Genomic DNA, 23,952 nt, shown 5'->3' with positions numbered 1-23,952 from the left:
CTTGGTACAAATGAGTCTTAACTATAGACTCATTTTCAAATTTTACATAAATCCTGAACTAGTTAAAAAATCATAAAAGCCCTTAAAGAAGCAGTCAGTAGACTGTACGGTGATGGCAGGAAATTAGCTGTATTGTTGAGGAACAGATGGTTTACATTATACAAACCCTTTAGGCTAAACTTGTTTAGGTCTGGCATATTGTAAATTATATTTTCGTAATGAAAGTGAAATGACCTCTGCCTGACCTCAAGTGGGGTTCGTCTGTTTGAACCAATGTAGTGGAAAACTATGAAAGAAAATGAAGTCATAAAGTTTTGGCAGTTCAATTTTGGCTCATTTCAAGTTAAGGGGTTATAAATCTGTTTAGTTTTTGTTTGACAAGTATTTGTCATACAGGGATGTACAAAATGTAAAGAAGTGTAAAATACACATGAGGCATGGTGCCAAAGTAAACCAAGTACAAAGGAAAACTGGAATGGATAGGGTCCCCAGCTCCTATCTCTTTATCACTCCCTCCATTAGTTGAATGACAAGATGGGCTCGGTTTATTATATGCTGTAAGGCAATTAAGTACCTTAAAACTGAAACAGGCTTTCAGTTTAAATGTTAACATTTTTACCTCTCAAAGTAAACACACATTTGCCCCAGTGCAGTTTTAAAAATTACTTAATTTGAGAGGGCAGGCTAAAAATCAAAGTTGATGCAATTGATACATTGTTGTAAAATCTGATTGTGCTTCTTTCCTTAGAAAGTTTTGATGAGCAAATTGTATTAGAGTTTAAATGAACTCTTCAGTGAAGGAAAATGATCATTTTAGATGTGAGTCATCTTTTTTGAGGGGGAATAAGGTATAGTTGATGATGATGCTGGTGCTGTTACAGCATTGTCGAAACTGCTGATAGAGAGACCAAGCTGATGTTGGTGACTTTCACCTGAGTGATGAAATGTAAGTGGGGTGTGTGATCCTTTTAGATCTGTTAACTTTAGATATGAAAGCAACGAACCATGGGTAGGGTTTTTAAAAACTGTGATTATGTAGGTGGCAGATGAAAAAGGAAGACAGACTCAGAGACTTTATCTCTTTTTCCCTTAGGTGATAATGTATTTGAAATGACTCCTCCTGGCAAAACGACTTACTACTAACCTGCTATTTCCTGCTCACTGTACCTAAATGATTACCATAGGAAATGAGCTGAGGACTTTATGATGGTCACCAACATCTGTATGCAGCATGGACCTTGCTCTGTGACTTTTAGCCTCTAACCTGCATGGGGAATGATTACTCTACTTTTGAGGCCAATTTGAAGTAGACACATGGATAAAAAGTAGAGCTATGTTAGGGTGGAGGGAATCAGAACCCAGGGGGTCTCTGTGGAATAGGAAAATAATTTCAGCAGAAGGTGTTTAAAGAGAACTGACAAGCACTCATATTCGTACGACCAACCCCAAACCTCTCCCTCTAGTCCTTGCAACCCCTGTCACTTAAGGATGATTCCTTTCTCATGCCCTAATGCCCCAAGCCACTACCTGTCTGTTTTCCATACTGTGGTAGCTTTGATGTTCCTACAATGACTGAGAGCTTCTGCCACTGGTATTTCAAATACTGGCAATGGCCACCAATGGCAGACAGATTTCAGTGGATCTTCTAGATCAAGACAGACTAGGAAGAAAGGCCTGGCAATCTAAAAATTAGCCAATGATAGCTCTATGGATCACAACAGAATAATGTCTGAAAGAGTGAAGGAAAATGAGCCCCATAGCTTGGGATAGACTCAAATTACATAGTGGCTGCAACAATGAATTCAAACAGGAACCATCATGAAGGACTGGGCAGTGTTTCATTTTGTTGTACAAAGGCTCACCATGAGTCAGAGAGGAGTGAACAGCTAGTAACAATGACAGTGCTCCAAGACTGATGGATATCCTTTTGGTGGCTGTTTCCTTGTTACAATGTCCTTGACTATTTGTACAAAGCAGATTCTAGCAGAACACAAGTGTTTGCAGGAGAAGAATGAGTTTCACCCTGTGTCATTTGCTCTCAGTTCTGTCAGGAATGGTGACACAGATCCAGGTCCTACTGAAATTACAAAAAAAACCCAAACACACTGCTGTTGAGTTGGACCCCCAACTCATAGAGACCCTGCCTTGGGTTTCCGAGGTGGTATGTCTACGGAAGTAGATTGCCCAACCTTCTTTCCGAGGAGTGGCTAGTGGGTTGAACCACCAGCCACTATGTGAAATTAGAGGGGTATTTTTGGTAATGGGATAACATTACCAAGTGCTTTTTCTCTCTGAAAGCACAGCTTTCTTTGAGATCTGTATTGCTTAGGGACTCACTTGTCTCCAAATCTCAAGGACTGATCAGCACTGGCTACATTAGCGTGAGCATCAGAACCCCTGGGGAGGGCTTGTTAAAATCCAAATTGCTAGGGTCCCACCCTCAGACCTCACAGGAAAAACTCTGCCTCAATAGGTGAGGTCCGAGATTTTGCATTTCTGACAAGTTCCCAGAAGATACAGATGCTCCTGGCCTGGAGGCCTACTTTGAGAAATGTTGGAATAAATAAATATGGCTTTCTGGATCAGACAATCACTCAGTGATCTGTAGCTCTGCTCTTTGCATAATAAGTGAGCACAGTGTGTCTGAAGAACCTGATGGAGCAATTCTGACTCACACAGGCAGAGAAAATAACACTCTGGTTGAGAAGATGCTTTGGAAATGCCAGCTAGAGAGAAATCCAAGAACCGCTTACTGACACTCACTGGGTTTATACTTTGCATGGCTACTGTCTCACTGAGAGTCAAGATTTTAAAATATAACTCTCTCTAGAGCGGGAGCCATTTCATCAGCTGTGTTCTATCTTCATGTACAGCCAATCTTTTGAGATATAGTTTAACAGCAGGTTGCATATGTCAGTCAACTCATACTATATATACTGTATACCAACTAGTCCATATACAAAATAGAGCCTGAGGAACCAAGAGAGAATCCTGAGAGAGGAACACAGCTCCTAATCTAAATGATTTTGTAATGTGAGTTTAATAACAGCTTCCATGTGTTGAATACTTGCCATGTACCAGACACTGAGTCATAATAATGGGTACACTTATTTTTTCAGTGCTTTTGTGTTAGGCTGTAGGTACTTTAAACATATTAATCCTTTTCATCCTCACAATAATGCCATGAGATTGGTAGCTAGGACTATGATCCCCATTTCACAGATGGAAAAACTAAGTAACAGGTTGTTTAAGGGGTCCCATCGCAGGTAGGTGCAAAATTCAGCTACATTCCCTTGTCTCTCTAAGTGCTTAATGCATCAACTCATTTAATCCTCATCATAACCCTGTGAGATTCATACCATGAGTTTTTTTTATTTTATGGATCCAAAAAGAGAAAAAAGGTGGGGAGCATTTAGGAGCTTATTTAAAGCAGCATAATTATTAAGTGGGCTTAGATGGTGCCAAAATTTAAATGCAAGTATGTCCAATTCCAAAGTTGGAGCATTTTTTTTTTTTTTTCTGGAAAGAGGAGCACAGCTTTCATTAGATCCTCTAAAAGGCTCTGCAGTACAGACATAGACTGTTCAGGGTGTAAGGGCTCTCTCCTCTCTGAGCGACACCTTCCTCTGGTTGATACTCTGCTGTCCCCTTCCGTAGACTGGGCTAGGTAAGCAAAACTTTTTAACAGCACCCTTTGCCTGAGCTGGCCATGAGTGCCCTGGAAAGTGTATGAATGTGATGTTTCTTAGTATCTGGATTTGGCAGTTGACATCAATCTGCTTGACTCCAAAGCTGATTTTCCTTTCTTGTTCGTTTTACTGGTTCTTAGGTAAACAGTATTAGAACTGTGAAACAATTGACTCTACTCATAAATGGAAATGATTACATTTGAAAAGCTTAAAGGCCACAGCTATTTTATTTTGGGGTTATGGACATTTTCAAAGACTACAGCAGAACTAAGTGCCTTCTGGCTTATGCAATCAAATTCTAGAGGGAGTTTCAACCAATATTTTGCCACATTTGCTCAGAGTTTTTAGCTGTGCTTCTTTGGAAGTGATTTCATTTCAGAAGCAGTTCTCTCTATAATGTAACTTTCTGATAGTTTGTTTGAATGTTTGCTGGTGTCCTGGGTTGATTCTGTGTGGAGTTGCTTTATAATGTCAATGGGAGAGGTCCTGTTCTGCCTGGAAATACATTTGACAGATGCCAGTAATTTTAATGTCAGCTTGAGCCACCATAGGCTGATAAATTGGGCTTGTGTGTTCAGCCATACTGAAAATGAAGGCAGTAGAGTGAAATGGTGAAGAACTTGGGCCCTGGACCTGGGTAGACCTAGGTCCGAACTTTTGACTCTTCTATTTACTAGCCATGCGACATGGCAAACTTGTAACTGCCAAGCCTCAGTTTTCTCACCCCCAAAGTAAGGCTCAAATTAGTACCTAGTTCTTAGGGTTGTCATAAAGATTAAATTGGGGTAATGTATGTGAAGTATTTCATCCATTCATAATACCCATTTATAAAATACCAATTTATAATACTCTGTTCCCCACAGAAGTAATGTTTCTTTAGACATGGGTGTGTAGCTGAATGAGGATACATACTATCAGACCCTCTCTACCCCAATGGATTTTATCCAAGGCCTGAACAAGATGTGGGGCAGGGGAATTAATGCTAAAAGGAATAGGCACAATGAATCCCAGAGCCATCTACAGAGCAACCTCTATAATCTTTGGTGACTCCCTTGCTTTTATCCTTACTCTGGCTAATGCTGTGGCCTGCTGGGTTCTGTAACCTCCCTGTTCCACATTATCCCGCGCATACCATTTGGTGGTTGGGTAAAAGATTTATGGTTGTTCATACGACCACTGTAATCAAAATAATAGTAATCTCTACTTCTTAGTACCTGTGAAGTGCCAGCACATTGTGTCTAAGTGTCAAAAATTGCTTTTAATCCTTGTTTTATAGGTGAGGAAATAAAGGCTCAGAGAAGTTAATTAAGTGACTTGCCTAAGTCCCATGGCCAGTAAAAACTGGAGCCAAGATTTAGAACTGTATCTGTCTGCCTCTAACTCCATGCTCTTTCAAGTATATCAAACTACCTCCCAGAAAAATGCTAAGAAATAACATAGCTATTAAGATAGTATGGCATCTTGGGTGCCAGGATGAAGAATTTTTTAATTTGAGACTGGTCTTTCCAGGTAGGGGAATGCTTATACTCAAGTGAGAGCTAAGGCCATGTCAGAAGAAGAAATCAGCATAAGAGAAAGACAGAGGAAATGAGGACTGACAACCATTAGAGGCTACTTACATTTAGGAATTAAAAGAAGTGGTGAAGGAGACAGGGGAAGAAGATAGGAGGAAAGCCAAAGGGAAAAGCATTTCAAGACTGTGGTTAAGAATACCAAATGCTCCAGAGAAATTAAAGAGGATGAAGACTTGGAAAAGATGACTAGATTAAATTACATCATAGTGACTCCAAAGAGGGTCATGTCAATAAAGTGGTGAGCTCAGAAGCCTTGGGAGAAAATGGTTTTAACTTGTAAGAGTTAAAGTTACTAAGGACATTTTAGCACCATAGGTGGTGACATTTGGTAAGGATAGTAGTTTAATTGGGGTAATCAGACCCTAGCAGGGCTTTTTGCTGAAGCACATTGCTGACAAAGGGGAGGAACTCCAATTATCTTCTATGAATATAATGAAGTGTCAGTATGTTCAGCAAGTACTTTGGCTAGAAAAGAAAAGAAGTGATTAGCAAGAGATGAGGGTAAATTGAGAAATATGATATAGCCACTAGCTTCAGAAAGCGAGACCAATTCTGCTTTCCTCCAAAGCATTTTTTCTTGTATCAGTCAGGAGCTGCAGGCGTTTGACCACAGTATTCCACTTTGGGCTGTACTATGTTCCTTTGCTGCAGCTCCCTTCCCTGAGGGCTGCCACTACCCTTCCTTGCCCTTCATTCAGAAAAGCCTTCACTACTTACATCTTTGCAGGCCTAACACACAGGTAGGTAAGCCAGCTTAGGAAGGACAGGAGGTGGGAAGCCAGGAGGCTCTGGCTGAATGTTCTGCCCTCTTTCTATCCCCTGGGGTGAACTCTCCACAGTTTTTGTTCCTTTGCTAAAGCACAACTGAAGACTGCTGTTTCTGAGATCCAGGGCAGTTGGAAGAAGGGAGCAGTGGGGAGAGGAAAGGAAAAAGAAACAGGAAGAATGAAAATCAGAGTTTCCAGGCTTCCCTAAGAAGGGCCATTTTTCTGTGGTAGAAAAACAAAAAATACTCAGATTATAAATTTGGAATGTAACAGAGAAGTCTTATTTCAGGCATCTCTGGAGTACTAATCAGAATATTTTAGAGATGGAAAACAGAGGAGATTATCTAACCCAATTGAGTGGCTTGAAATCTTTTGCTGAACAAAATAAAAGGAAAATAAACAAACAGTGCTGTACATAACAACCACTCATCTGTCAGCTTGTCCTACTGTGGTGGCTTGTTTGTTGCTGTGATGCTGAAAGCTACCCCACTGGTATTTCAAATACCAGCAGGGTCACGCATGGTGGACAGGTGTCAGCAGAGCTTATAGACTAAGACAAACTAGGAAGGACCTGAAAATCCTCTAAAAAAGTGGGCCAGAGAAAACTTTATGAATAGCAGCAGAACACTGTCTGATACAGTGACAGAAGATGAGCCCCTCAGGTTGGAAGTCACTAGAAAGCTGACTAGAGCTATGTCCTTCTAGAGTTGACCTTGATGACATGGATGGAGTAAAGCATTGAGGACCTTCATTTGCTGATGTGGCATAACTCAAAATGAGAAGAAACAGCTGCACATATCCATTAATAATCAGAATGTGGAATGTATGAGGTATGAATCAAGTAAAATTGAAAGTTGTCAAAGATGAAATGGAATTCTTGAAGATTGATATTCGAGCCATTAGGGAGCAGAAACAACTGGTGTGGCCATTTTGAACAAGACAATCATATGGACTACTGTGTTGGGAATGACAAATTGAAGAGGAATGTCAGGTCCATTGTCATAAAAGAACATTTCAAGGATTATCCTGAAGTATATACAACACTGTCAGTGATAGGATAATATCCATATGCCTACAAGGAAGACCAGTTAATATGAACATTATTCAAATTTTATGCACCAATCACTAATGCCAAAGATGAAGAAATTGAAGATTTTTACCAACTCCTCCAGTCTGAAATTGCTCAAACTTGCAATCAAGATGCTTTAATAATTAATGGTGATTGGAATGTGAAAGTTGGAAACAAGGAAGGATCAGCAGTTGGAAAATATGGCATTGGTGATAGAAACAATGCTGGAGATAGCATCATAGAATTTTGCAAGAGCAACAACCTATTCCTTGGAAATACCTTTTTTCAATAATGTAAATGGCAACTATGTACAGAAAACCAAAATCAAACTTACTGCTGACGAGTTGATTCGACTCGTAGCGACCCCACTCGGGTTTCTGAGGCAATATCTCTATGGAAGTAGATTGCCCAACCTTCCTTCTGAGGAGTGGCTGGGGGTTTGAACCACCAGGCTTCTGGTTAGCAGTCAAATGTCTTAGGCACTACACCACCAGAGCTCCCTAACTATATACATGGACCTTGCCAATTAGAATACACAGGAATCAAATTGACTACATCTGTGGAAAGAGACAACAGAGAAGCTCAATATCATCAGTCAGAACAAGGACAGGGGCCAATGGCAGAATGAGCAATTACCTATTGCAAGTTCAAGTTAAAGCTGAAAAAATTAAAACAAATCCATGAGGCCCAAAGTACAACCTTGAGCATATCCCACCTGAATATAACCTCAAGAATAGATTTTATGCATTGAACATTAAAGATTGAAGACCAGATGAGTTATGGGATGACATCAAGATCATAATACATGAAGAAAGAAAAAGGTTATGAATTTTTTGAATATGAATAGCAAAACACAAGAAAAAACAAAATGGATGTCAAAAGAAACACTGAAACTTACTCTTGAACACAGAATAACTAAAGCAAACAGAAGGAAAGATGACAGAAGAGAGCAGAATAGATTTCAAAGGGCAGCTTGAGAAGACAAAGTAAAGGATTATAATGAAATGTTCAAGGACTTGGAGTTAGAAAACCAAAAGGGAAGAACATACATGGCATTTCTCAAGCTGAAAGAACTGAAGAAAAAATTTAAGCTTCGAGTTGCAATATTGAAAGATTCTTTGGGCAAGATACTGAATACACAGAGTCACTGTACCAAAAAGAATTGGCCAATGTTCAACCATTTCAGGAGGTAGTATAAGATTAAGAACCAACAGTACTGAAGGAAGATTCCAGGCTGCACTGAAGACATTGGTGAAAAACAAGGCTCCAGGATTTGATGGAATACCAATTGAGATATTTCAAAAAATAGATACAATGTTGGAAGCACTTACTCATCTATGCCAAGAAATTTGAAATCAAATTTGGAAGCCAACCAACTGGAAGAGATCCATATTTGTGCCCATTCCAAAGAAAGGTGATCCAATGGAATGCCGAAATTATTAAACAATATCATAAATATCACACCCAAGTAAAATTTTGCTGAAGATAATTTTAAAATGGTTACAGCAGTCCATCAACAGGGAGCTGCCAGAAAATAAAGGTGGATTCAGAAGAGGATGTGGAATGAGGATATAATTGCTAATGTCAGATGGATCTTGGTGGAAAGCAGAGAACATCAGAAATATGTTTTTCTGTGTTTTACTGACTATGCAAAGGAATTTGACTGTAAGGATCACAACACATTATGAATAACATTTTGAAGAATGGGAAAACTGACCAAGAGGCAGTTGTTAAAACACAACGAAGGGACACTGTGTGATTTAAAATCAGGAAAAGTGTGTGTGTCAGGGCTGTATCTTTTCACCATACTTATTCAGTCTGTATGCTGAGCAAATAATCTGAGAAGGTAGTTATATGAAGAAGAATGTGTGTGACATCAAGATTGGAGGAAGACATTAACAACCTGTGATATGCAGATAACAACCTTTCTTGCTGGAAAGCGAAGAGGACTTGAAGCAGTTACTAAGGAAGATCATAGACTACCACTTTCAGTAAGGATTATACCTCAACATAAAGAAAACAAAAATCCTTATAACTGATCCAATAAAAAAAAATCATGATAAACAGAGAAAAGATTGAAGTTGTCAAGGATTTCATTTCATTGATCCATAATCAATGTCCACAGAAGCTGCAGTGAAAAAAATCAAAGGACCTACTGTGTCGGGTAGATTTGCAGTGCAAAGGACTTCTTTAAAGCGTTCAAAAGCAAAGATGTCACTTTGAGAACTAAGGTGGGCCTGATCCAAGCCACGGTATTTTTGGATACCTTACATGCATGAGAAAACTGGACAATGAATAAGGAAGACTGAAGATTTGATGTCTTTGAAATATGGTGTTGGTGAAGTATTGAATATACCATGGTCTGCCAGAAGAACAAACAAATCAGAATGTGCTTTAGAAGAGAGGATGGCAAGACTTCATCTCAAACTCTGGATATGTTATCAGAGGGACCAGTTCCTGAGAAAGGACATCATGCTTGCTAAGGTAGAGGGTCACTGAAAAAGAAGAAAAGCCTTAATGAGATGTATTTGCACAGTGGCTACAACAATGGGCTCAAGGATACCAACAATTATAAGGATGGTGTAGGATCAAGCACTGTTTGCTTGTGCTGTACACATGGTTGCTAAGGATTGGAACCCATTGGACGGCACCTAACAACAACAACTTTACGTAAATACAATTTACGACTTTGGACAGCTGAGGAAATTGAGATGCAGAAAGTCTAAATGGTTTCTCAGGATCACAGCATAGTCAGAGGTGAAGACAAGGAGAATACCTCTACCTTCTGACTGTTTATGGCTTTACCTCAGGATGCCCTCTTTACCTCAGAATGCCATCCTGGCAGCCAGTGAACCATGAATGGTTCACTGGCTGCCAGGATGTGCACTAAGTCTAGCCCTTTAAAACTTGTTCTTCTTGTGGCATCTCCACATGCAAATGGATAAAGAACTTCCTTTCTCCACAGATTAGAAGAATATTGATGCTCCAACAAATGTTTTTACTTCCTACTGTGCCATCCCCTCTCTGGGGACTTGGGCTTAGTCCTGTCAGCCAGTCTGTCCACTGCTGCCTATTGTCCTCTCTGAAGGCTATCAGTTTCTAATCTCCCACAGGAACCCCTTCTTCCTAATCCAAATACTTAGGGGAATTTCAGCAGCTCAGCAAGTGAAGAGAGATGGAAACAGATAGTCTAAACCCTGAAGGGCAAATTCATTTGGATAAGTAAGAACCTTACAGTATTTAACTTTTGAGTTGGCCAAAGAGAAATAAGGCTGGGGAAGACCTATTTCCATTCTTCATTCCTTGCTGATGCAGGCTTCCAAATATCCTATTGGTTTTGCTTTGGGAGGTGTTTGTTTTCAGGATGTTTTTTTCTTTTTCCTTATGTGTGTCCCTTCTTTTTAAATTTCATAGGTACATGTAATATTTATGTGTCAGTGACCTTTCAAAGCAGTTTTAGAGATTGACTGTTTACATTTAGGAATTTTCTTTAAGGTCTACAAAGTCCTTTGTGCTCTTTCCAGGAAAGGCACTGGTAAGAACCAAAACAAACAACTGAATAACTCAAATTCGATCGGAGCCAAATCTCTTATGAGAGTAAGAAAAAAAGTTAACATTTGTTTCCTTTCCCTCCCCAACACAGTCCAATATACTTGAGCCATTCCTACTTCCATTCTGCTTCAGAAAGTGCATATGAGTTGTTTATGGATAAATTCTAAGCTCTGTGTTGTAGAAATCTTGACATTGGGAGATTTTGCAAAACATGCTTCGGAGATGATCCAGAAACAATGAAAACAATGTTTACTTAGCCAAATCTCTTGGAAAATTTATCCCAGATATTTTTACATTTGTCTCTTTGACCATGGAGGACAGAATACTATTATTGCTCCAGCCAGATTTTACCTTTCCCTCATGGGACTGGGGCTACATCATTCAGGTTCCAACTGTTCTATAGGCACTGTCCTCAGAGATTCATCAGAAGCCAGGGTGCTACCTGTAACGGTTACTCTTGAGCCCACACTGACCAAATTGAATCATGTTTACTTGTTTGATTCTGTAAAAAAATTATAGGGTCAGCAACAGCATTATTTAGAGTTGGAAAATGCTATATTCAAATGTTATTTCTTTCATTGACTTTGGGCAAGTTATTTTTATGTTAAGAGTCCCTGGGTGGTACATGGTTAACGTGCTCAACTGCTAACTTAATAGTTGGAAGTTTGAGTCTACCCAGAAGTACCTCAGAAGAAAGCCCTGGTGATCTACTTCTGAAAAATCAACCACTGACAACTCTGTACAGCACAGTTCCATGCTGATATATGTGGGGGCACCATGAGTCAGAATCAACCCTATGGCAGGTGGGTTTTTTTTTAAATCTGTGGGAGTCTCAGTTACGCTGGTCGTACAACAGTGATGATATTAGCTGTAAGGATTAAATGAGATAATGGATGCAAAATCTCCTGATATGGTTCTTGACAATATGTATTAGTCAATATGTACTAGTCTTCTCTATTTATACTACAGAGCTCTCTGAGATATTTATTTCAAAGACTACATAAATTCATGGCATCATGCTTATTAGCCAGTATGTGTCACAAAACAAACCTCCGTTAAAAAGGGAAGTGAGTCACAGATTGAGGCTGACCTACAAAACAGATAGATTATTTTCCTGAAGGGAAATGACGTTTCTCATGGTTTCTACCACAGCAACAAGGAGCCCAGCTTTCCAGGGAGGTGACCGCTCTAGAGTGTGACTGTAATCAACTGATTAAGATCTCTCTTGCACTTAGATCTCTGGGATTTCTAAGCCTTCTCAACATTGAATAATAGAACTGACAGAGAAAGAATCTCATGGAACAATGACTATTTCATTAGAAGTTTGAGGCCATGGGATATGTAAAATAACTGGAAGGTCATCTAAGTTAACTGTATGGTTACCTCATGAATGTACAGTAATATTAACCCTTCTATTTTCATCTGGGAGCTCTGGTGGCATAATGTCTAAGCCATTTGACTGCTAACCAGAAGGTTGGTGGTTCAAACCCACCAGCCACTTCTCGGAAGGGTGACTGGGCAATCTATTTCCATAGAGATACTGCCTCGGAAACCCAAGGAGGTGTTGCTATGGGTCAAATCAACTCGACAGCAGTGAGTTTGGTTTGGTTTATTTTCATCTACCACCACTGCTCCTGCTAAGACTTCTCTAGTTGCCTAGTCTCCTGATCTTCAACCAGCTGTTCTATATCAAAACTTCTTTGTGTTGTCCAACACTAGTGTTGATATGGTAATACATACTACTCTTCTAAGTGGTTTAGGCATATTAATTCATCCACTAACAAGTCAGTGGCCAGTGTTCTTATTATCCTTATTTTACATATAAGGAAACTGAGACACAGAGTGGTCAAGGATATTGTGTAAGATCATAGTGCAATCCTAGGCAGTCAAGATCATGAGCTCATACTCTTAATTTCATCAGATTGTCTCTCTAAAGGTGTAAACTTTAAAAGATATGTATTCTTGCCACTCTCAAAGATGTATAATAAGTCAAATTACGTGAATACTGTTTTCTTTAGCAGAAGCATCTTAAGATCTATGTAAGGAACATCTAAAAATAATTTGTCATTAGTACTTCAAGTATTTGGTTGATTTTTGGAGGGCTTTACTTGATGATGATGTTCTTCATTCCCTCCAAGTTATTATAATCTATGCCTGGGCAGTAGTAGGAAAGACAGCATTGAATTCTTATCCCATAACACAGCCCTTTCCTTCCTTCTATCAGCCCCTTTCTGGAGGGTGCCTCCCATGGCTGAGGAAGAGAAACATGGTGGGAGATCAGAGTCTAATGTCTGATTTCCATTCTAAATTCTATCAGTTTCCTGTGGCTTCACATTTCTTAAATAGTAATGTAAAGGAGGGAAATGATTACATGACAAAGAATACTGAATAAAGAGGCAGGGTTCCAGTCCAAGCACTTCAACTTGCCCTTTACAACTTGAGGATTACCCCAAAAGCTCTTCGGTTCTAACTATTCCAGAGTCAAAGAAGCTAATACACACTTAGGAATGGATGACTTAGAGCCTTCCATTATTTCCTTAAGGGATATGTGCATTTTAAATGATTAAATATGTACTAACACCACCCATCTGTTGGTTTGTTATACCATGGTAGCTTGTATGTTGCTTCAATGCTGAAAGCTATGCCACTAGTATCTCAAATACTATCAGGGTCACCCATGGTGGACAGGTTTCAGAGGAGCTTCTAGACTAAGACAGACTAGGATGAAAGATGGGGCAGTCCACTTCTGAAAAAACTGTCTGCTGAAAACCTCATGAATAGCAGTTAAACACTGTCTGACTCAGTACAGAAGATGAGTCCTTCACATTTGAAGACATCTGAAAAATAGATTTGACACACTGAACACCAAGGTTCAAAGACCAGATGAGTTGTGGGATGACATCAAGGACATCATAAATGAAGAAAGAAAAAGATCATTAAAAAGATAGGAAAGAAAGTCAAAAAATAGATGTCAGAAGAGACTCTGAAACTTGCTCTCAAACACAGAGTAGCTAAAGCAAATGGAAGAAATGAAGTAAAAGAGGTGAAGAGAATATTTCAAAGGGCAGCTTGAGAAAACAAGGTGAAGTATTATAATGAAATGTGCAAGATCTGGAGTTAGAAAACCAAAAGGGAAGAACATGCTCAGCATTTCTCAAGCTGAAAGAACTGAGAAAAAGTTTAAGCCTAAAGTTGCAATACTGAAGGATTTTATGGGCAAAATACTGAATGATACAAGAAATATCAAAAGAAGATGGAAGGAATACAGAGTCACTGTACCAAAAGAACTTATTGATGTTTAACCATTTCAGGAGGTAGCATACGATCAAGAACTAATAGTATTGAAGGAATAATAGTATTGAAGGAATAAATAAAAGCTGCACTGAAGGAATTGGTGAAAAACAAGGCTCCAGGAATTGACAGAATGCCTATTGAGATGTTTCAACAAACAGATGCAAAGCGGAACCACTCACTTGTTTATGACAAGATATTTGGAAGATAGCTACCTAGACAACTGACTGGAAGAGATCTATATACGTGATCCAACAGAATGCAGAAATTATCAAACAATATCATTAATATCACATATAAGTAAAATGTTGCTGAAAATAATAATTAAATAAACCCAAAAACCTAATGTAATGGTATATCAACCAGGAACTGCTGGAAATTCAAGCTGGATTCAGAAGAGGATGTGAAATGAGGGATATCATTGCTCATGTAAGATAGATCTTGATTGAAAGGAGAGAATATGAGAAAGATGTTTACCTGTGTTTTATTGACTACACAAAGGCATTCAATTGCATGGATCATAACAAATTATGGATAACACTGCAAAGAATGGGACTTGTAGAAAACTTAATTATGCTCATGAGGAACCTGCACATGGACCAGGAGGCATGGTTTTAATCAGGAAAAATGTGCCTCAGGGTTGTATCCTTTTCACCATACTTATTCAATCTGTATGGTGAGCAAATAATCCAAGAAGCTGGCCAATACATAGAAGAATAAGGCATCAGATTTGGAGGAAGACTCATTAACAACTTGTGATATGCAGATGACACAACCTTGCTTGCTGAAAGGAAAGAAGACTTGAAGCATTTACTGATAAAGACCAAAGACTACAGCCTCCAGTGTGGATTACACCTCGACATAATGAGAACAAAAATACTCATAACTGGACCAATGAACAATATCATGATAAATAGAGAAAAGACTGAAGTTGTCAATGATTTCATTTCACTTGTACCCATAATCAGTGCCCATGGAATAAACAGTTAAGTAATCAAAAGGCATATTGCATTGGGCAAATCTGCAAAAGAATTCTTTAAAGTGTTAAAGAGCAAAGGTGTCACTTTGAAGACAAAGGTACACCTGGCCCAAGCCATGGTATTTTCAACTGCCTCATATGCATGTGAAAGCTAGATAATGAATAAGGAAGACCATGAAACATTGATTCATTTGAATTATGGTGTTGGCAAATAATATTGAATGTACCATGGACTGCCAGATAAAGGAACAAATCTGTCTTAGATGAAATACAGAAAGAATGCTTGTTAGAATGAAGGATGGTAAGACTTTGCCTCTCGTGTTTTGGTCATGTTGTCAGGAGGGACCAGTTTCTAGAGAAGGATATCATGCTTGGTAAATTAGAGGGTCAGTGAAAAAGAAGACGACCTTCAATGAAATGGATTGACACAGTGGCTATAACAGTGGGCATAGTAACATTTGTGAGGATGACAGAGGACTGGGCAGTGTTTTGTTCTGTTGTACATGGGTTGTACATAGGGTGAGTTAGGCTCAGTGGCACCTAACAACAACAACAAGAACATATATATATACTAATGCATACATTTTAAATGATTAAATATATACTTAAATGATTAAATGCAAATCTCATAATTAGAACATTAGTGGGTTATTTGACATATATGCTTTATGCATCCGGCATCCTTCAAAAACAAAGATCACCAAATTTAACTCTAAGAAAGGCCAGCAGGAAGAAGGGGAAGGTGTTCAAGACTCCTAGGCATTCATAGGTAGAAAGAGGGGTACAATACTCACTTCTCTCTTTCCTCTCCCTACCCATCTTAGTATCGTCTAAACTCTTGGTGGCTCAGTCTCAAGGAAACATAAGTCCTGTGACAAGTAGGTGAGGCATGATCTTTCCTTACCCTTTCTGGGAACTGGTCTCATCCTAGATGCCCTCACCTTCACATTAATGTACTGAAGAGCAATTAAATGGCCTTTCAGGAACTTCCCGGGGAACTGGCTTATGCTGGTGAAGTGGAAAGCCCTGCTCCAAAGTTTTACCCTCCTCCTTCTTTCCTTGATTCTGTCCTACAAATCCCATAATGATCTCTTTCTCCAAGTCTAGTGTCACCTGGTAAAAGGACTCATGGTCAAAAGTGACTCATAGGATTATCAGAACTCCTGAGGAACGGCTGGGCAATCCATCACCATCCAGACCCTGAACAGCCATCTAACCTGGAGTCCTGTACAATGAGAAGCACAAAGGCTCAGGCATTAAAGGAGAACCAACTTCAAACTTCACTCTACCAGTTAGTAGTGTTTAGCCTTGGAAAATTCACCTAACTTCTCAAGACCTAAGTTTTCTGAAATCTGCTCCTTTATAACTTTGTAAAGATGAAATGTAATATGTATGTACAGTGCAATTTACATCAATTGCCTAGCTAGAAGCTAGGATACCAAGAGTTAAATTCCTACCTCCACCCTTGTCCCTTAAGCTACTGTGTGAACTCTGTGGTCTTCTGGGTCTGTGGCTCTTTTTATGGTAATAATTCACACTTAATAAGAGAGAATGATTTTGCTGAGATAGAATATTTAAAAACCAACTTTTAGCATTTAAAACACTCCAAAACCTTACCAACAGATGATTTTAATTCTAAACAATAATACAAAATTATATAAAATAAAGGTTATGTGCCAATTCCAATTATGTTATTCTACTTATTAGGTGAAAGGATTTGTCAATTAGAGGGGGAACACAGTTTTTTTTCCTCCTAATATTACATTAAGGAGTCCTGATAGCACAGTGATTAATTAAGTGCTTGGCTGTTAACTGAAAATTCTATGGTTCGAACCACAGCTGAGCTGCAGGAAAGAGATGTGGCTGTCTGCTTCCATAAAGATCACAGCCTTAGAAATCCTGTTCAACAGGTCACTACAAGTCAGAATCAACTTGCTGGCAATGGGTTTTTTAAGATTTTTTAAAAATTACATTACAAGTGATGCATTTCCTCTTCATGAGGGAGAAAGAAGAATCTGGTCACTAACCCACAGAGAAGATAAATATTTGCTGAGTGAATGAATGTTCTTATGGAGTTGTAATAAAAAGAAAAGACAGGATTTTAGATGCAAGAACCCTAAATTATTTAATGAAATCTTTGCTGAGAGGCCTGTGATTGAGGTGTTGGCTTTCCTGAGAGAAAGTCTGTGTTGTATTTCAGCATGTGTGCTCCATTGAAGGTAAAGGCCAGTGACCCTGGATTCCTCATCAGGACCTCAAGAGACCCAACTGATGAAAGATGATGAGGAAAAGCTCAAAGGAAGTAGGTGGATTTAGCATGGAGAGGAGAGGGCAAGGTAGATTACAAAACAGCATGCAAAGAGTATAGGAAAGACAGGAAAGAGAACACAACATTTCTATTAAAATATGCTTAATCCAATGTTAAAGAGGTTTAGGTTAGGCATAAAAAGGATTTTTTCACAGTGAAGTTAGAAAGCAATGTTGAATTTTTTCTTTCTCTCTGCCTGTTTGTCTCTTTTCTTTCTCAGTATCTTTCCCTCTTGTTTGGTTGGAAGAATATGGAATTTCCTTCTTGGAAATTCTGAGTCCTAGAGGGCTGAGACAGATCTCCTAAAGATCCCTCCTACCTCAACAACCCTATAGTAGGATATAATATGGCTGCTCTAACAGGAAGTATATATACTGATGAAAGTATGTTCCAGCATCCTTGGATAGTTAGAGATACATGGTTAGTCTGTGTGTTTGCTGGAAAAAGGAACTCTAGTGCTATAAAACCCTGATTCTATATCATTTGATTTCTAAGCTTGAAAGGGTTTTAAAGTTTTGTTTTAATTTGAACGCCATGACATAAATGCAGTTATGCATTCTTAATTTTACCTTAGGTTTATATGCATTCAGCATTGACATCTCTACATTTTGACCTCTGACGTGTTTTGGTTGTCTCTGGACTGGTGGTGACGATGACTTCTGGTTATTGCGGCAGACACAAATGAAAAAGAAGAGTAAAGCAATGGCCAGGGGAATAGCAACACTTGGCACCAGTATGTACAGGATTTCCATTTTATTCTTCTCCTTGGAATCCTTTGAATCTAAGTGCAAAAACAAAAAGAGCAAACATACTCGTTACAATAACATGTATAATATTACATTGCATACTTTAAAATGACCTCCTATTCTTCTATACACACAAATCCACTGTGAGAAGAAAAAAAAAAAAAAAGAATCCATTGCTTATTAAAATTTGTTTCCATCAAACCTTCAACATAATTTATTGAAGTTAAAAAGTTTAAAGTTCAAATGTTTAAAAATTGCAAAGGGACATTATGAAGCCTTTGTATTTGTGTGGGTCTCCCTCTGATGTTGCCTATCTTCAGCTGCCGACCTGCATTTCTCTAACACCTTAAAAGTTAAATGCCATGGGAATGGACTGTATATATCCAAGAGCATTAATGTGGACTGCAGGGCTCTTCTTCTATTGGCTGTTAGCCCAGATCAACCACCACAATGTGGTGCTCCTGAAATCATGCCCTTGTCTTGGCCAACCTGGACTTACAGGGCCTGTCCTGTATCTTCCAGAATTGACATCACTAGAAAATTCTGGCCTCAGTGTCTGCAAAGTCACTGGCCTGAGAATACAGGGTCTTGAGTCAAAACTAGTTCAGTCTCTAATCAGCTGTGTAACCTTGAACAAATCATTGACATCACTGGTCCTCATTTTTTTCTCACCTACAAAAGTGAAGTGTGTGTTCTAAATAGTGTCTGTAGTCCTTCCAGCATAGCAGTACAGTATAACTTGATACTTTCTTTAAACCCTAGAATTATTCTTAAATGGTCTCATGTGAAGCCAATAATTATGAGTATTAACACTTGAACTATATTTTGAAACCATATACACCTGCTTGAAGAACACTGTAATATGTATAGAAGGATATGAGGTAAATTTTTGTTTTATCAGTTTGAGTCTGACTTTTAAAATTCAACACTATGGGCATATAAGGAGCTCTGGTGGCCTGGTGCCTAAGGCATTTGCTGCTAACCAGAAGGCTGGCAGTTCAAACCCACCAGCCACTCTGAGGAAGGAAGACTGAGCAATCTATTTCCGTAAAGATTTACTGCCCCAGAAACCCAAAGAGAGGTCGCTATGAGTCAGAATTGACTCAAAGGCAGTAAGTTTAGTTTTGGTTTTATGGGCATATTATCATTAATCATAGCATAGTGCCTAAGGCACTTGACTGCTAACCAGAAGGCTCGCGGTTCAAACCCACCAGCCACTCCTCAGAAGGAAAATGCGGTAATCTACTTCCGTAGTGATACTGCCTCGGAAACCCAAAGAGGGGTCGCTATGAGTCGGGTCTGACTCGATGGCACATAACAACAACAAAGAAAGAAGAAGAAACCCTTATGGCACCCTTAAGCTCTCAGCTGCTAACTGAAAGGTCAGTTGTTCAAACTCACCAGCCACTCCATAGGAAAAAAGATGTAACAATCTGCTTCTGTAAAAATTTACAGCCTTAGAAGCCCTCTGGGCATTTCTACTCTGTTCTATATAGTTGCTATGAGTCAAAATTGACTCAATGGCAGGAGGAAAGACAGGGGTCACATAATGACATACCCTGGCAACCAATAATCTCCTCAGATAGCTTGCTTTAATAAAATTGAGGTTGACACAAAACCCACAGATGATTATTTTCTTTACAAGAGAATAAGTGATGCAGTCATATAATCATCCTTTCACCTATTCATTGTTCAATAAACAAAATCTATGTGCCAAGTGTAAGAGCCCTGTTGGCATAGTGGTTAAAGTGCTTGGCTGCTAACTGAAAGGTCAGCAGTTTCAACCTACCAGCTGCTCTGGGGGAGAAAGAAGTGTCAGTCTGCTTCTGTAAAGATTACAGCTTTGGGAACCCTATGGGGCAGTTCTACTCTGCCCTATAGGGTTGCTGAGTTGGATTAGACTCGATAGCAGTAGGTTTGGTTTTTCTGGAATGGGCCAAGCACCATTCTAAGTACTGAGAATATAAAATTAAGTAAGATATACCTTCTGCCATTAATGAGATCATGGTCTGGTAAGGAAAACAGAAAAGATAATTACAATACATTTTTGTACAACATAAGTATAACTAGAGCGGTAAAGGGTGCAAAAAGTTCTTTTAAATGTTGAGCTGCTCTAGCACCAGTAAATTAGAATATAATATACAGTTGATTCTTGTTATTTTTTTATAAGAAGTTATGTTCTGTAAAGTCACTGCAAACACTAATTTGTGAACAATGAGCCTTTGTTCCCAGGGCAAACACAAGGATGGGTTCTTGTGAGGCTCTGGTCACAACATTTTTGTCAACTGATCAACATATAACCTGGTTTTATGTGTATTTCTGTTTAAAGACACTTAATACATATTATTGATTCATTAACATAGAACTCCTGACACCAACACTGTAACTCACGCCCGAACGAAGCTTATCTCACACGCATATTTTCTCCATAACACAATCACAACCTTCTCGCACTTTGGAACACTAGACAGGATGTCAGCATTATGCTTAACCAATTATTTTAAGCAATGAAATCACCAACAAAAGGCACAAACATGTGAAATATAAATAGACTGCAAAAAGGACACATATTTATAGTATGAAAGCTGAAACAAGAAGGCAGTGTCACCTTATTTGACCTCAGTTAGAAACATACATGGCAGGTGACTCAAATTTTTTATTGTTCTGTGCATGTCTGTAAGTGACTCCAAAAACACAATGAGTATTGATTTTAGGGTTACAAATGAGTTTTAGTGAGTGGGTGAATTTGCATATAAGGAATCCATGAGTAATGAGATTAACTATACATGGTTAATATTTGGGAACATATTGTGCAAATGACCTATAGCAGCAATTAATCACATTTCCTTTTTTCCCACACAAACACTATGTTTATATTCTAGAATTTTTATTCTTTCTTATAAACTCACACTTCGATGTTAGTAGGAACTCTGCTGGTACAGTGGTTAAAGTGCTTGGCTGTTAACTGAAAGGCCAGCAGTTTGAACCCACAAGCTGGTCCATGGGAGAAAGATATGGCAGTCTGCTTCCATAAAGATTTATAGCCTTAGAAACCCTATGCAGCAGTTCTACTGTCCTATTGGTTCACTGTAAGTCAGAATTGAGGGCAATGGGTTTTTGGTGGTTTATTTATTTATTTATTTTTGCCATTATTAAGGATTCTTGATGGTGCAGTGGTTAACTGCTTGGCTGGTAACAGAAAGGTTAGTGGTTCAAACCCACCAGCCACTCTGGGAGAAAGATGTGCTATAGTCTTGGAAACTCTGTAGAGTAGTTCTACTCTGTCCTGTAGGGTTACTATAGTCAGGATTGACTTGATGGTAAAGGGTTTATTTTGGTTTTGGTGATGCAATTGTTAAAAGTGCTTGGCTGCTAATCAAGAGGTTGGCAGTTCAAGTCCACCAGCTGCTCTATGGGAGAAAGATGTGGCAGTGTGCTTCTGTAAAGAGTACAGCTTTGGAAACCCTATAGGACAGTTCTACTCTGTCATATAAGGTTGCCATGAGTTGGAATTGACTCAGTGGCAGTGGGATTGTGTCATTGTTTTGTTTTTGGTATTATTAAGGAGCCCTGATAGTTCAGTGGTTAAGTGCTTGGCAGGTAACTGGAAGGTCAGTGTTTCAAACCCACCAACTTCTCTGGGGAGAAAGACTAGGCAGTTTGCTTTGGTAAATATTACATCCTTGGAAACCCTATGGTTCTACTCTGTCCTATAGGGTTTCTATGAGTTGGAATAGACTTGATGGCAGTGGTTTCTTTTGGTTGGTTTGGTGTTATTATCTTGGTTTTACATATAGAAAAACTGAGGCTGAGAAAGGATTGTAGAAGATTTATGCAAGACATCAGAAAGCTGGATGTTAGGATTGTATTAACAGTGTGTTAACCCTTAGAAGGGTTTGGGGATGGGTAAAACCTATTTACTCCATCTAATAAGAATATTTTAAGGTTCATTGTCCCATTTTGGCAAAAAATTTATTTTTACTATGGGCCAGCCACTATTCTAAGCACTTTTCCATAATTCATTTCACTTTAGGTACCATTCTTATCTCCATTTTCATAGATGAGGAAAGCTGAGGGACAGAGTGGTTAAATAACTTGCAAGGACATATAGCTAGTAAGTGAAAAGCTGCGATCCCTACCTTGTTGGCCTTGATTCAGTGCTCCTATTCTATATTATACTGCCAGTAATTTGAGAATGGAGTCTCTGAGTAGTACAGTGGTTAACACACTTGGCTACTAACTGAAAGGTTGGTGGTTCAAGTCCACCCAGAGGCGCCTCAGATGAAAGGCCTGGTGATCTACTTCTGAAAATTCAGCCATTGAAAACTTTATGGAACACAGTTGCCTTCTGACACATATGGGGTTGCCACGAGTTCGAATGGACTTGATGATGGGTAACTGGTTTAATTTGAGAATGGTTGTTGCTTTGCACTTATTTTTCTCATAGTAGGTTTCTTCCTGTTCTATGGATGTAGGAAGGATGAGGTGAGTCTAAAAAGCAGAGAATAACACTGAAACTTCACCAGATACACAGCCTTTGAACTTTCACTTCACATAGTGACAGGGAACTGTATAACCCAATGTGCAAAATGTAAATGTATATTGGAGACCATTGTAACCACTGCTGGGAACTGGGTCTCATGTGCTTTGTTGTAGTTGTTGTTATTTGCCGTTCAGTTGGCTCCAACTCATAGCAACCCCTCCTTGGGTTTCTGAGGCAGTATCACTACGGAAATAGATTGCTCCATCTTGATTATGTCTGTGGGTATGTGGATACATAGAAAGAAACCACACATGTGTAAGAGTGCTTACCACAGGGCTTAGCACATATATACATACAACACAGAGACAACCTAGTAAAAAGAGGGAAGTGCATTTTAGAGTCAGACACCCCTGAATACTGCTTTTCTCAGTATCTATGTTTCAGTAGGTACTTAGTCTCTCTGAGCACAGTCCTTTGTAAAATAGGAATGATAATACCTACTTTATAGAATTGTCATAAAGAATAAATAAAGTAGCATGGAAGTCATTGTAAAGAATAAATGAATCTAGGCAGGGGGCAGTGTGCCCATGACTATGTGTATGGTTACCAGACAATGCTTCTACATGCATATCTGTATGTGCTGTAAGAATGTTCAGGTGTATAGTAGAGCTGACAAGGGGCAAGGTTGTGGTGGTTTCTTGGCCACAGCCAGCTACCCTGAGGTAGCAAGTAGTTGGACCTGTGGGCTCGGGATCATAGCCACAGGGGACATCAAATTCAATTGGCATAACATACTACACAAAAACATTGTTCTACAACCTACTTTGGTGAGTACCAACTGGGATCTTAAAAGCCTGCAAGCAACTATCTAGATGCAATGATGGGTCTTTCCTTGTCCAGAGCAAAGAAGAATGAAAAAAAACAAAGACTCATGAAAATAATTAGTCCAAGGGACTGGTAGACCATGTGAGCCTCAGCCTATATGACTATGAGACCAGAAGAACTCTACCACTGTAGACCAGGTTTGAATTCGGTGTGTGTACTACTGTGATTGCTGGGATGACCAAAATAAAGGCAGACCCCCCACGAGCCAAGGGTCCCACGGAGGTGTGCTGCAGTGAGTGCACTTAGCACCAATTGCTCGTCGACCTGAACCCCACTGCGCAGCTCCTGGCCTCCCGCCACCTCACACGGAAGCTCTACAAGTGCATCAAGAAAGCCGTGAAACAGAAGCAGAAGCAGATTCAGCATGGTGTGAAGGAGGTTCAGAAGTTTATCAACAAAGGTGATAATTAAATTGGTACAACCATAGTGGAAAGCAGTATGGCGATACCTTCAAAAGTTGGAATTAGAAATACCATTTGACCTAGCCATTCCATTACTAGGTATATACCCTAAAGAAGTGAGAGCCAAGACAAGAACAGATATATGCACACCCATGTTCATTGCAGCACTATTTACAATAGCCAAAAGATGAAAACAACCTAGGTGTCC

The 23,952-nt window shown here is 39.2% G+C and overlaps 1 protein-coding gene and 1 pseudogene across 1 annotated transcript in view; one reads left to right on the top strand and one right to left on the bottom strand.

Annotated features, from left to right (window-relative positions):
- Positions 1–23,952, bottom strand: part of ROR1 (receptor tyrosine kinase like orphan receptor 1) — a 254,000-nt gene that overhangs the window by 6,592 nt on the left and 223,456 nt on the right. The window contains exon 9 of the mRNA XM_042783341.1: positions 17,799–18,010. Within this exon, the coding sequence (XP_042639275.1) occupies positions 17,799–18,010 (212 nt within the window). The remainder of the gene's footprint in view (positions 1–17,798; positions 18,011–23,952) is intronic.
- LOC103213353 overlaps positions 23,518–23,952 on the top strand; it is a 2,152-nt pseudogene continuing 1,717 nt past the window's right edge.

Source organism: Orycteropus afer, unplaced genomic scaffold, assembly GCF_000298275.1.
Source record: "Orycteropus afer afer isolate SDZICR_OR568_19922 unplaced genomic scaffold, OryAfe1.0 scaffold00016, whole genome shotgun sequence".
NCBI lineage: Eukaryota > Metazoa > Chordata > Mammalia > Tubulidentata > Orycteropodidae > Orycteropus > Orycteropus afer.
This window is presented reverse-complemented; position numbering and strand designations above follow the sequence as displayed.